Source organism: Ursus maritimus, unplaced genomic scaffold (assembly GCF_017311325.1).
Source record: "Ursus maritimus isolate PB19 unplaced genomic scaffold, ASM1731132v1 scaffold_3, whole genome shotgun sequence".
Lineage (NCBI taxonomy): Eukaryota > Metazoa > Chordata > Mammalia > Carnivora > Ursidae > Ursus > Ursus maritimus.
In genome coordinates this window covers 67,195,387-67,210,531 of record NW_024425563.1, presented here as the reverse complement: position 1 = coordinate 67,210,531, position 15,145 = coordinate 67,195,387, and the positions used below count along the sequence as shown (strand labels likewise).

The 15,145-nt window shown below is 43.8% G+C and overlaps 1 protein-coding gene across 2 annotated transcripts in view; it reads right to left on the bottom strand.

Moving 5' to 3' along the window:
- The window catches only part of PON1 (paraoxonase 1), a 32,963-nt gene extending 21,209 nt beyond the window's left edge, over positions 1 to 11,754 (bottom strand). Inside the window, exons 1-4 of one of the 2 annotated variants that reach the window (XM_008686264.2) lie at positions 11,352 to 11,754; positions 3,770 to 3,840; positions 2,218 to 2,273; positions 882 to 1,050 (exon numbers count right to left, since the gene is read on the bottom strand). In XM_008686264.2, the coding sequence (XP_008684486.1) occupies positions 882 to 1,050; positions 2,218 to 2,273; positions 3,770 to 3,840; positions 11,352 to 11,425 (370 nt within the window). In that variant the 5' untranslated portion in view covers positions 11,426 to 11,754. The remainder of the gene's footprint in view (positions 1 to 881; positions 1,051 to 2,217; positions 2,274 to 3,769; positions 3,841 to 11,351) is intronic. The other variant, XM_008686263.2, reaches the window with a different exon arrangement.
- Between the last annotated feature and the right edge of the window lie 3,391 nt (positions 11,755 to 15,145).

Sequence of the window (15,145 nt, the reverse complement as noted above, 5' to 3'; positions counted from 1 at the left end):
AGACCCAGAAACAACCTAAGCGTCTATTGATGGATGAATAAACACACACACACACACACACACACACACACACAGGAATATTATTCAGCCATAAATAAAGAACAAATATCCTGCCATTTGTGACAACATGGATGGACCTTAAGGGCATGTGGTCTCTTTTATATGTAGAATTAAAACCTAAAAGCGAAATACAAAGCTCATAGACTGGTGATTGCCAGAGCGGGGTTGAGGGCAGGAGAAACAAAGGGTCAAGAGGTAAAAAGAAAACAAATGCAGTTGATGTCAAATCCCGCAGGGGTTTCTGTGTGCAGCTGGGGTTGAGGATTCGTGTAGAGACCCAAGAAATGGCTGCATGGAGAAAGGAAGAAAGGGAAGGACGGCATGAGGGCTGGGGGTGATATGCTGATAGCTTTGAGATGTGGAGAAGTAGTTTGAAGACAGAACAGAGGAACCAGTAGGCAGAAAGGCACGGAAGGTACAGGGCTGAGAGGAAACTGACCACGGCGACTTTCTGTCAGTGGATCTATAGGTCGCTGACGCCTTCCGTTAGAAAAATCTATCCCTGTAAATTCCTGGATCTGGAAAAATGTTTAAAATGGAAAACCCGTAATGATCAGGGCTAAATATTATTGCTATCATAATTACAGGGATAATGTGAATGTTGATATTTTTAAAAATAAGTGCTTTACAAATCTTAAGTATTTTAGCATTCTCAAGCATCAGAGTGGTTATAATATTATATTTCATTCACATAGGGGATACGTTTAACGGAAGAATAACACTAATCATGATTATACTGTAGTTGAATGAGAGGAAATATTCACTCTTTAACACTTTTTTAAATTTTGGTTTTGTTTTTAATAAGCATTGAATAGCATTACCTTCATCTGTGAATGTGCTAATCCCGTGAGGGTTAAATGAAGACTGATCGAAGTTACTTCCAGTGACCCTCAGTTCTAACACTGTTGGAGCTTCTTCATTCAGGTCCATCAGAAGAATTTTGCCAGGTTTATCAGGTGCAAAGCTCTTTATTCCAGGGTATTTTAATCCCTTATAAAACACAAAGGAGAAAAAAACAGGCACATTACAAATACTTCAAAAGCTGATTGAGGTGGTAGATGGCACATGGTTTCATACTGTCTGCTTCGCGTCACAGGGCCACATGGGAAACATCCTGGTTGGCTTGTGCAATAGGCCCATGGGGGGTTCCAGAAGCCACATGCTCCACCAGGCCACCCCACACAACGCACTGGCTCGGAGTCTTCCATCACCAGCAGCAAAGCCACGTGTGTCCCATGAGAAAGATCGAAAATAGAAAAGTAGACCAAATGGGTGATTGTTAATGGGTTTCAATCATATAAGCAAGGAATATAGAGAGAACATTGGTTATGGCTTTTAAAATGTCTCCTGACAGGTTCCTTGGAAGCATCTCAGGGACAGAGTTTTAGCGAAAGTCTAGTGAGCCCAGAAACAACTTCTTTCTTAGCCTTCAATTAGAACAACACAGCTGTTTTTTGTTTTAGATGTTGGGGTCCCATGTAAGATTTTGCTTGGAATATGTTATTCTGTTGCTTTAAAAAGGGGGTTGCAAGACACTGCTGGAGAAGATGACTAGTCCTCCATCTTCATAGGAGAAAACTGGACTAAATAAATTACAACAGGCAGCAAAGGGCGTTGACTTCTTCTATTTTGAGCTATGTCACTACCACAGTGGTTTGTATGCAGAAGAGTTTCAACAAACATGCTGGGCTCACTCTTCAAAGTGTGGAAATTGTGGAATGGCCTATCAGTAACTTCAGATTAAAGGGCTTATTTTGAAAAGTGTGAGAGAAAAAGGTAAAATCTAAATGATATGTGGAGGGATATATAGAAACATACACCCAATTCAGTCAATATAGGACTCTACCACCTCAGTGCATCAAGGGATCGACCACTGATGGAAAGCCATTCTTGAACTCACTGGACTCCCAAATCGCTACAATGGAAGATAAGGCATTATTCGAGTTCAGCGTTCACACAGGAGTACGATATGCATAGAAGGCATACGGCCATAATTTTAACACCAGGGTAAATGCACATACTGTTTGTGTTTTGAACCGTATGACGGCTTATTTTATTTGAAGGTGGACATTGATAAAGAGCAGGCGTAAACAAAAGACTTAAGCTGCTGGATCTAGAACATGGTGTCGTGCACCGTAGAAGAAAGAAAACACTTACAGAGCTAATGAAAGCCAATCCATTAGGAAGTATCTCCAAGTCTTCAGAGCCAGTTTCTGCCAGAAAAGAGAATAGTCAGTACGAATTTCTGTAGATGATTACAGGGAGCTAGTGATCCTTTTCTTTATCACTCTTAACTGGAAAATGGGGCTACAGATTTAGCTCTTATTTGATAGATTCAGAATAATTAACTGTTTCATTTACTTATTCAAATTGACTAATATGATTCTGTAAAAATTAGAAGACACCGATATAATTAAGTGTAATTAAAATTTACAAGTAATATATGTTTTTTAAATTAACGGACTAGAACTTTTTCCTCAGAGTCTGAGATCTCTTACATGAAGTTCACGGAAATTCACAAAATTTATAAAAGGTACGATAATTTGAAAACACCTTCCTGTTCTGTTAAAGACGCAGTATAAACTACCAACATATATTACTACTTAATTCCAAATTCAGTAGATTCTTTGAGAACCACACTGGAGATACAGGCAGATTCCAAATGCTTCAGTTAAAATGGGGATACATTTCACATGCAAAATATGCATCTACTATTAAGTATAAGCATCAGTAAAATAGCACCAAGTTAATTATACTTTACATGTACATTTTTAAAATCTCAATCAGCCTAGAGACAAACGAGATTTTTGATTTTGTAGTGACACTCCTAGTGGAGATGTTTATTTTTCAAATATCCAGTGACACCTAATATCAATATCATATTTATTTTCTAGAGAAAGATTGCACTGTAAGATATCTGGCCAACCTTATTGATTATGACTGAATAAGTCATATGGTCTAGCCTTTCCAACCTTAGTCAATGGAGATAAATAATTCTTAAACATAGCAAAACAAAACATAACAAAAACATGGATCTCAAACAAGTTGTCCTCAAATAACAAAGGTGGTTGGTTGAAACCAGAAGGGGACTTGAGTCCTGTGACACTCCCTGTTGGTTGCCTACCAGCTGCTATTCCCTAGCCTTTCATCTCTGCTGACAGGGCCTGCCTTCCACCATGGAAGCCCGATAATTACTTTCCCAGCTTCCTTTGCAGCTAGGACACCAGCCTGTTGTCTCTCTCTGACTAATGAGATCTGATGGGGAAATCTGCTTAGAACTTTTGGGAAAAAATATTCCTCCCTGATATTTAAAAGAGAGAGGCGTGAGGGGAAGCCTTGCGGTAACTACCAAGGTGTGTGAGGGCTTTTAAAAATTTGTCCCTTTACTCGCTGCTTTTTCTCCTTCCCCTGTCCCTCCCCTGGAATCGCCTCAGGTTGTATTACCATAAAATCAAGCACTGTTCCCACTGTTGTTTTTGCTAAACTGACCAAACAAAAACAAACTGTGAAAAACAGTCAATCCTTTGGCCATACGTTGGTGAAGTCAAAAGTCAAGTACGTTGGTATTTATAATTAACTACTGACTTACTCTTTCTCTCCTGGTTCATGGTTCTATTTTTTGAACAAAATTAAACAGGTGTATTAATCAAATCAATAGCAAGATAATACTGCAAGTTCCATGAGATACTTCCTCCTCTCACATACTTACCTATTCCTTTAACTAAATTACAGTTAGGAAGTTCGACTGGTGTTACCTCTCGGAAGGCATTAAGTCGTGTTCTGGGGGAGAAAAAAAAGGAATAAAACACACAAAACTACTCAGAAATTACAATTGAGCTGCAAAAGTTAGCTGCCAAGAAAGTCCTCCTCAGCTGGACTTTGAGTTTCAACCCCCGGGTCAGCGGTCCCTGGAGTCTCAGCGATTCTACCAGACAAGGCCAGGGTAAGACCTGTGGGGCCTCTGGGTACATTCAGTGTTTATTTAGCCGAGGTGGACTGATCCACAAAAGAAACACATCGTGTTCTCTCTGCTCTGTGCACTTTGGCCGGAATAGGAACTATTTCATCAGCTGCGTAAGGAGTCCTATGTGGAAATTTGGGTTAAATAGCAACATGGTTCCAATTTACTCCATTGATGTTTTGGGGCTGCTGACAGGTGGGTCTCCTACCCATCTGCTCTGTCTGGCTCCAAAGCCTGGACTGGGCATCTGCTTTGGGGTGTGCCACTTGAAAAACACAGGTGTGCTTAAAGGATTTATAACTTCAGAAAATCATACCCAAGGCCAGCACATAAAAAGACATTTCACACACACACACACACACACACACACACACACACACAAGCAACTTATTAAATCTGAGTGCATAAACATCACAGGGAGCATTTGAGCGAAGGACAAAGGAAAAAAGGACAGATGTGAGAAGGACGTACCAGCCGGCTGCCTGAGAAGAGCAAAACTATTGCTGAGGCATTTAAAAGAACTGGCCCACAACAACAGCACGGCTGAGAGATTGAAATAATCAACATTTTTTTTGAGAACTAGTGATACAATATGGTCTTAGTGAAGAGCAACGATTATCCAAGAATGCCCAGAAATCTTATTTGGCTAAACATAGGCCGAGAAATTCTTCCCTTGCCTTACTGATAATTTAGTCTCACAGAGGAAGAGGATGGGCTGGGGACATTCTGGATAAAATTCTTAAGATGGTATAAAATGATAGGAATTTGGGGTGCTCCCTCTTTCATCCAGAAAAAATGTAACACGTTCCTACTGCCATGCGCTGGCCATCAGTTCCACCTTTGGAGAGGGTCTGACCTAACAGGCTGGGAGTGGGGCCGAGCAATCAGCTTTGATAATCGTTGTCAGTATCCTGAAGCACAGAGTAGAGAACCACCAGCCCGGGCGCTAGAGCTCCAGAGATGAACGAGTAGATGAAGAAGGCCTGGGCTGTGAGCAGAGTGTGATTCCCTGAACGATGAACTTGAATTTACAAAGGAGACTCAAGGGAAAGTTGGGATCTGCCCCCATGACTTGAGAAACTACAAGCTATTGAAAAAAATGGGAATCTGACATTATGATCGCAAAAGCTCACAATAAAGAAATAAGAGGGAAAATGATGATGTATTAGGAAAAGCATTTTGCACGGTACACACTCACACACCCGAAAACAGGTTCACAAAAGAATGATCATCCTAACACATGTAATACATTCTTAACTTTTCTATTCAATTCTATTTCATTCATCTTAAAATGCTGGCCATAATCTACTAAAATTCATTTGAGAACTATCATTGAGAAACACATTGGTCTACCAAAGCTCAGTGAACATCCATGAAGTGCCCCACGGGATTCAAAGGACAGCACAAAAGATGTGAAAGGTGCAGGTCCTGCAGAAAAGATTCAATGACGTGAAATCACAGAGTAGGCCAAGACTTGTGAAAAATACCAAGGAGAGCCAAATTAGCTTTTCTTTGAGCCAAAGCCACACGGGTAGAACCGGCACACTGCCTGGTCACAAGGCCCATGAAACCTGATGGGATCACAGAAGGCAGAGAAAAGCAGAGCGGATCAGCCCCTATCCCGACTCAGGCTTCTCTCTCTTGGAAGACAATCTCTGATCTGGAAAAGGTAGAATAATCCCAGTCAAAGGGAGCCCAGGGTAGCTAAGGAGGCATGAAATCAGCTCCCAGTTGCTTGAGTTCAAGTCTGCAGCCCCAACACAAGTCGCATCTCAACAGAGTCATCATCGCCGCTACAGTTCGGGTACTGAACATAAGCTCATTTAATCTTCCACCCCTCCCTGAGGTATTAGTTCCCGGATTTGACGGACGACTACGTTTAAGGGGCTTTCCAAATCCACAAGCTGGTGAGGTGGCTGAGTGGGGACTGGAACTCAAGTGTGAAGGCAAAGCTCACATTCGGTCCTCTGCTCAAAATGCACAGGTAACACCGCGGAAAACCGGAGGAAGCCCCAGATGAAATCCCGCCTGTGTTACTATAACCCAGCTCGTGTTTTCCTATCTTAATCTCCATTATCAGGAAATATCTGATCAAGGGCTTGGTTAGGTCCAAATGTTCCAGGTCTATGGGATCAAATTCAATGTCGGCGATGTGTCCCTGATTCCTGAGGCCTCGGAAGTCTGGCTAGAAATCACACAATCCCTGCTGGGAATTATTCTTCGCAAATATGTGTTTGTTTCACACGAAAGAAAGTGAGGATCTTTAGTTTATGCATTAGGAAATCCACTCTGGAACTTTCCTTGGGGCCACAGTCAGCCTCATCAGTCACTTTCTGCCACTATACACTTCTCATTCCTCCAATATTCCTTATTGAGACCTACTGTGTGCCAAGCCCTATGCTAAGGGCTCTCACACATACTTCCCCAATTAATCTCCTTGTCACGTTTGAGGCAACAATTAATATTTTACCTGCTTGGTAGGTAAGAACACTGAGGCACGGAGAAGCTATGTAGGTTGCTTGTTGTTGCTATTTCAAAGGATAGAGCTGGGATTTTAAACGAGGTGTGATGATACGGGCTCTTTTCTACATATTGCGTTCACACCTCTCTTCCTTTGTTCCCGCTTCTCCCTCCGCCTAGAACGCCCTTGGCTCCTAATCCAGGGGCCAAGACTCCCTCCCACGCCTTTCTGTCGCTCCTCCTGGTCTTCTGTGATAGGATTAATAGCTCCTTTATCCTCAGGAACCTCCTCGTATACATCTATCAAGTCTCTGACACTATTGTTTTGCAGTTATTGGTTTTTGGTCCCGTGGCTCATATTAACTCTGAAATCTGTGCGTGAATATCTCAGAATCTGCATCCTCTTTATCCCTGTGACCCAGCAAGAACCTAGTGCCAGCAGGGAGAAGGTCCTCTGTGGATGTCTGCCAAGTTGTTCCGTGGAATTACTAGGCTGGTGCATCAGATGGAAAAAGTGGTGTCGGTTGCATTGATAGGGAAGGCTGGAGAGTTATTTATTTATCCTCAGCCTAGGGCTGCATGAGGCATTATCCTAATATATATTCAAATATCACTCAGGTGGGCCATTCAAAGGGGGATTTTTGCGACAGCGTACGGCAAAAATAAAGCTAACGTTTACAGAGTACCTTCCATGTGCCAGATTTTACATTTATCTTGCTATGGCATGTACTGTTATCCCGTTAAGTTGTAGGTGAAAAACAGGTTCAGCATGGTGAAGCGACTCGGAAGTTGCAGAAATGGCATCCAGCCCAGGTCTGCTGGAAACCACCACTGCCCTCTTCCCACCGTGGTGCGGAGTGGGTGTGGGGTGGCCGAAAGGCTAACACTAGCTTTGCATCTCCTTCTAATGAAGGGAAATCGTGGTCTCACACGTTACAAGCAGCAACTTAGAAATGGGCAAGTGGCCGTAGAGATGCAGGGCTGCAACATTCCACACCCCAGGGCGCTGTTTGTAGCCTGAGCCGAGGCGGTCCTTGGACTTGCGCGTGCGCACCTACAAAGTCGTAACAGCCGACGACAGAGCTGGGCAAGGGAGACTACCGACCCGGGGGAGCTCTCTCAGTTTCTTCCTCGGCGCTCTTATCACCTCGAGAGCATCAGGGAACCCCCTCGAGACGCCTTTTAAATCCTTTCACAAGTTCCCTCCAGCCCCAGTCCTCCACAATATCATGTGAACCCTGTTTACCAGATCTCTGAACAACAGAGTGTATCCACGTGGGGGTTTGGCTTGCTCCTGATGCAGGCTTTTCTTTGGGCAGATTCATGATCTTCTCTGGGACTCACCGGCCTTACCTTTAAATGGTAACAAAGGTCATTTACCGATCCACCAGACTCTCTTGATCTGGTTCTAACATGGGTGATGTAGGATTTGAATGTCCTTTAAAGAAGTGCATACAAATCCCTTGGGCATCTGGTGCTGATCCGGATTCAGTAGTGTGGGATGAGGCCCGGGATTGTGCAACGAGACAGAGCCCCAACCCCTTTGAGGACTGAGGCTTTAGGGCCTTTCAGACAGTGGGCGCAATTTGCCTTCCTTCTCCTGTCTGGGCTGCTCCCATCCCCCATCTCCATACCCACCACCCTCTTGGCCCTACGCGGCTCCTGTTCCCCAGGGTCTTTGAGATCTGCTTTCCATTTTAAAACCAGAGGTCATCTCATTCCCACTTCCTCTTGCCTTCTCAAATGTCTCATTATAGGTAGAAGGTTTTTTTTTCTTTCATTTTTAAATAGGATTTTTAAAATTTAAGTTTTACTTAGTTAACATACAGTGCAATTTTGGCTTCTGAAGTAGAATTCAGTGATTCATCACTTACAACACCCAGTGCTCATCACAACAGGTGCCCTCCTTAATCCTCTTCACCCATTTAGCCCATCCCCCCACCCACCTCCCTCCAGCAACCCTGTTCGTTCTCTATCCTTAAGAGTCTCTTTTAGTTTGTTTCCTTCTCTCCTTCTCCCTCCTTTCCCATGTGATTTCTGCCCATTCTATTTGCTTTCTTAAATTCCACACGTGAGTGAAATCATGTTGTATTTGTCTTTCTCTGACTGACTTATTTCCCTTAACATAATACATTCTAGCTCCATCCACATTGTTGCAAATGGCAAGAGTTCATCCTTTCTGACGGCTGAAGAATATTCCATTATATATATATATCACATCTTCTTTATCCATTCATCTGTGGATGGACATTTGGGCTCTCTCCATTGTTTTGGCTATTGTTGCTGGTGCTGCTATAAACATCAGGGGGGCATGTGCCCCTTCAAATCTGTATGTTTGTATCCTTTGGGTAAATACCTAGTAGTGCAGTTGCTGGGTCATAGGGTAGCTCTATTTTTAACTTTTTGAGGAATCTCCGTACTGTTTCCAGAGGGGCTGCACCAGCTTGCATTCCCACCAAGAGGGTAAGAGGGTTCCCCTTTCTCTGCACCCTGGTCAACAGCTGTTGTTTCCTGTGTTGTTAATCTTAGCCATACAGGTAGAAGTTTAAGGACTAAGGTCCTGTCCCCCCTCACCGGATCCATGTGGTGAAATAAAGCAGTAAGCTCTGAATTCCAAACCAGACCCCAGGTCTTCCCACTGAGGCCGCCCCACAGCAGAGTGTCTCTTGCAGACATGCCATCCACAACGGGAAACCACAGCAAGGCCAACAAAGGGACTCACAGAGACTGAAGTGATGTTGGGCTATCATCATAGCGTATTTTGGTCCTTTCAGAAAAATCAGAAGCGGGCAAGAGGCCCAGAAACTAAGGCCCCCTTTCTGCCCAAGGACAGGTCCTAACTTTTTCAGGTTGGAATTTGTCTTGGTGCAAGTCAATGCTGTCAAACAGTCCTTTTCAAACTGTATCCCAGAGATTTTGACAGGATGCTTACAGATGGCATCAAGAGAGGAGAATGGAGGTGTGGGCAAATAAGCTGTGAAATGGTGACTTAGAGCAAAATTGTTTTGTTTTTGTTTTTGTTTGTAGCTGAAGGATTTTTCAAAGCTTTCAATATGCCAGAGGGCACTGCCAATCTCTAGGAAAAGGCTACAATAGACAACACTTCCCAAATTCATATGTCCAAGGAATGTGCTTTTGGTTGTTTTGTTTTGTTTTGTTTTGTTTTGTTTTTGTGGAGCAAGTCTTGTGGCTTATGTTCTAAGGAACAGATTTGGGGAAATATTAAAGTTGAATCGCATAAGCTAAGACCACATGTTAAGAGAGAAACTTCTCAGGGTTGGGGTAGTAAAGCTATGCTTTTACACAAAAACATGCACAAAATGCCTACGGTCTCCATTCTCAGAGTAGATTAAGGAAGAAAGACAGACCCTCACTCCTTTGTGGCAGATCTGTAATCCTTCAGAAGACATCTTGGTGTGGGGCCTCTGGAAAAGTGGGGGCAGGAGAAACCCAGGTACAGATGCAGAATTGAAAGGATAAAGCCCACAAGGGGTGTTAGATCCTTATATCTCAGTTATTTCCAACCCAGGATTATACCATGACCTACACACATGCTGGGGGAAAAAAAAAAAAATATATATATATGGGTGTGTGTAATGGCCTGTTTAATCCATTTGGGCTCCACCCCATATATAAATATTTAAATATTAAAACAAAATAAAATATAAATATATAAATAAAATATTAAAAATTTTATATAAACTTATATAAATAAAATAAAATATTTAAATAAATTCAATAACTAAATATAATAAAATATATATATGTAGAGAGAGAGTCTCCGTTAGCATCAAGTGATACTACGTTTAATGAAAATCCGCAAACTGTAATTTTTACATGATTTGAACCCCAAATCACTCTGTTACTTTTTTTAATAGTTTGTGATTACAAAAATAATGAACAATTAGAAGAAAAAAACCCAATGGTTTGTAAAAAAATTACTCTGAAAGAAAGCTTAGGGTCATAAAAGTTTTTTAAAAGTCTAAAATGTTCAGTTTGGTTTTTAGTAATGTTTTACTTCAAAGCAAATAACAAGATATTGACTAAACCTTAGGAATTAGGATGGTCTCTAGACTTTGAACCCCTGTAAAGTCACCATGAAACGACTGAAACATTCGTAAAAACTAATCCTCCCCTTTTACAGTACCTAAGGGTTTATAAGTACTTTAGGGAAAGCAGAGCATTAACATTTATTGAATAATTACTATGTCCCAGGCAGGATGTGAGCCGCGCCGTATGTGAATGTGTCTTACCGGTTCAGGCTTATGGAAGCAGAGAATGTTAGAGGTGTAAAGTGATTTGCCCAAGATCCTATAATGGAAGGGACAGAACGAGATCCCAGGACATCAAATGACTGAGTCAGGGTTCTTCCCCTCCCTTCCCCGCCACCCACTGGAGCGAGTAAGAGGTGGGGGCAGGCTCTCACAGAGCGTGTTTGCTCCCATCTGCTCTGCTCCACATGCCTTTCGCGTCTCCGTGTGGCCTCAGACTGAGAATCTCCAAGCTGGGAAAGGTTTATGGCACTGACCGGGCAGCTCCTTCCCTAACTGACACAATTGTCAGGGGAGATCCCTGGTCTGGTGATCTATCTTGAAGCGAGAATGAGCAGTGATTCTGTATCCAAAGCACACAGATCCTCCTGAAAAATCAATTTGTATATGCCAACAACTTGGCCATCACACCAGTGATGTGTCTCCTTCCTCCTTCTCTCGGGCAGTGAACAAGGACGTGTTTTCAGCCTGCAGCGTGTGCACCTAAAACTTACCTGGGGACTTTCAGTTAAAAGACTACACCCCACTTTCAGGGGCGCTCCTAGGGTCGGCGGGGTGGTGTGTACTGCAGCTGCAGCCCTCAGCACAACCCGACTTACTGATAAGAAGCCCGGTGATCCCTGAAGAGTGCCAGTCCCAGCCCCAAGAGGGTGAGCAGCATCAGCTTCGCCATGGCTCGGACAGGAACGGGCGAGGACTGGGCTCATCCGCAGACCTCGGGAGGCTGGCCTGCCTGCAGCCTGAGCCCCGCTGGTGCCGCCTGGCTCGGCCCGCCCCACCCCGCCCCTCTCTGCAACACCGAGGGCACTGGCTTGGGATCAGCACCAGAGGCCAGGAGCTGCGTGCTCCCTGGAGACTTTAAAGAGACGAGATGGAGAACAGCTGCCCAGACCCGGCAAGAGGTGGAGAGCTTGCCCCTTGGTGGAAATGGAGAGCTGTGGGAAAAAGAGAGCTAGGCTTTGATGAGCGCTCCCTTGGTGCCAACAAGGTCCTAATCCTTGTGGCGCAGAGGCGTTCAGTAATGTGATCACCGTGACTCAGCCAGAAAAGGCATGGAAGGAAGAAAGGGCTGTGATTAGAACCCCTAAAATCTAACTTCATTCTCCCCAGGCTACCACTGCTCGTCACCTTCAAACATCTGGATTTGGGGCATCTTAATCTCAGAGCAACTCTCCTGAGCTCACAGCTCAGCACGTCCATCCCTGCAATGTTCATTCATTCCGGGGCTCAGGGACACATACTGAGTACCTGCTGTGTGCTAGAAATAGTCAAACACACCGCTACTGCCTATGTAGTGCTGTGGGGGATGCACGCATGCGTCAGGGATATGCGCATAGTCTATGGAAAAGAATAAAACAGGGAAGAAAGATAGGGAGTACTGAGGCGCCACTTAAAGAATGGGAATTAGGAAAAGCCTCGCTGTTAAGGGGACACCTGAGCAAAGCCAGAAAGGAGGTGCCTCTGTACGTCTATGTCTCCTTTCTCTCCTGTTACCAGTGAAGGAAGTGTTTCCTGCTTCACTAAAGGCCAGCCACTCCCTTTCTTTCCTTCTCAAGGATTTTGGTCCCAGTGGCACCTCCTCTCCCCTGCAGCATCCATCTAGTCCTCTTTTCTGGAATAATGCTATCAGATACCAACATGCTTTAGTGTCACTCACAGTTCTGGGGAAAATGCTCTTTGACCCCACATGCTCACTTTTCCCCCTTTCTCTGCTCTTCTCTGTTTTTTAAAAACCTCCGAAAGGTTTGCCAACAGTCACTGCTTCCCTTTTATCATCTCTTGTAACAGATGAGTGACGGCCACAAATTCTTTGAGACTTCTTTTACGGAGGAGTGGGCACAGGACCTTGTCCTCCAGTGGGTGCTGACTCTCTGAGTGCCTTCGTTCATAAAATTCAGTGGCGCCATTCAAGTTTGCAGGCACAACCTAGACACCAACAGCTTCCACCTCCTGTGACTTGGAACACTTGCTCTTAATCCTTGAGCTTCTGCATAATAAATATCGTCATCCCATTGGAGTGTTCACAGGAAAGGTTCTGAACACATGGAGAGGGAAAGTGGCCAGCCCTCTAGCCATCTACGCCAAGGCCACAGATGTGTGAATGAAGCCTTAGTGGACACTCCAGACAAGTCCAGCCACCAACTGAATACCATTGAGTCACCCCAGTTGACACCATGTGGACCAGAAGAATCTGCCTACTGAGCCCTGCCCAAATTCCTTACTCATTGATTATGAGTGTAAGAAAATGATTGATTCAGCAACTAACTTTAGAGAATATCTCCAATCTCCCATTCTCCACTTAACCCATTCTTTTTTTTTTTTTTTTAAGATTTTATTTACTTATTTGACAGAGACAGCCAGCGAGAGAGGGAACGCAAGCAGGGGAGTGGGAGAGGAAGAAGCAGGCTCCCAGTAGAGGAGCCCGATGTGGGGCTTGATCCCAGAACGCCGGGATCACGCCCTGAGCTGAAGACAGACGCTTAACGACTGCACCACCCAGGCGCCACTTAACCCATTCTAATATAGCTTGTGTTCCTTTGACTCAACTGTAGAATTTACTCTTATTAAACCACCCATAATATCCACATTATCAAATCTGGTGGTTACTTCTCTGCTGTAACCATATTCAGCTTGTAACCACATTGACTACAGATAGCCACTCCCTTTTCGAATACTTACCTCTCTTGGATTCTGTGATCCCACCCTCTTCCAATTTTTTCTTTACCTTTCTCATCTTCTTTGCAGGGTCCTCCTGTCACTGACCTCTAAATGATGAAGCCCTAGGACTTGTTCTAAAATATCTTCTCTTTTTACCTTCTCTCTGAAGGTGACACCATCAATTCCAGTGGATTTAAACACAATCAGTATGCTGATGTTTCCAAAATGTACACACCTAGCTCAAGCCTGTTACTGTGGTTCTGATAAACCATCCATGATCTTTCTAGCTAAAGAAGCACACCCACCTCCAGCAACCTTTTGACATTATCCCATATCTTTGATTACTCATTGTTTTTGAAATCATCTTGTTAATATCCTTATACATTTGTGATCTATTGCTGCCTAATGGAATGAAGCTCCTCAAGTTTGGGGGTTTTGTCTTATTTCCCACTATGACCTCAAAGCATAAAAAGGAGCCTGGCAAAGAGTAGTCCCTTATTAAACATAAGTGACTGGTTGGCTGGTGAGACTAATGCCTGGTTTATACCCCCACTGGGATGTCTAATAGTCTCCTTAAAAGGTGTCCATAGCAGAACTCTTGATTCCCCACCCCAACATGTCATGTCCTCCAATCTCTCCACACCTCAATAAATGGCACCTCTACCCTCAGTTGCTGAAACCCGAAACCCAGACATCTTCATTCACCTGCCCCTTCCTCTAATACCTCCTTGCACCAAATATATTAGTCAGTCCCATAGGCTTTCCTTCCGTACTAATTATCTATTGCTTCACAACAAATTGTGTCAAAATCTAGCAGTTAAAAGCAACAAAAATTGATTATCTCATGATTTCTGGGGGTCAGTGACCTAGGTGCGGCATAACTATAGCTCTTGCTCAAGGTCTTTCATGAACTGGCAGCTGAGCTGTGAGCCAGAGTTGTTGTGACGGTTAATTTTATGTGTTAACCTGACTGGACTAAGGGATGCCCAGGCAGCTGGTAAATTATTTCTGGGTGTGTCTGTGAGAGTGTTTCTGGAAGAGATTAGCATTTGACTCAATAAACTGAGTAAAGAAGATCAATCCTCATTAATGTGCACGGGCATCAGCCAATCCTTTGAGGGCCTGCATAGAACAAAAAGGTGGAGGAAGGAAAAATGTTCTCTCTCTCTCTCTCTTTACTTGAGCTGGGGTATCCACCTGCTTCTACCCTTGGATATCAAAGCTCTGGCTCTTGGACCTTCAGACTCTGGAACTGATATCTGCAGCCCCCTCATTTCTCAGGCTTTCAGACTGGACGGGATTATACCACTGGCGTTCCTGCTCTCCAGCTTACAGATAGCATATCGTGGCATCTATCTATCTATCATCTATACTATCAGTTCTGTTTTTCTGGAGAGCCCTGGCTAATACAGCTGTACCCTCATCTGAAGGCTCATCAAGGGTGGGGTGGAAGAGGTAAGATCAGCTTCCAAGATGACTCACATAGTTGTTGGCAGTCTTTGGTCTCTTGACTCATGAGCCTTTCTTTCCACAGAGCTGTAGCCTAATAAAGTAGCTGACTTCCCTCGGGATGAGCAAATGAACAAAGCAAGAGAGTATGCCCCCAACATGGAAACCACAGAAATGACACCTCCTAGCTTCTGCCATATTCTCTTTGCTGGAAGCAAACAACTCCAGTCCACATTTAAGAGGAGAAGAATGAAGCCCCACCTCTTCAGAGAAGGCACAGGAAAGA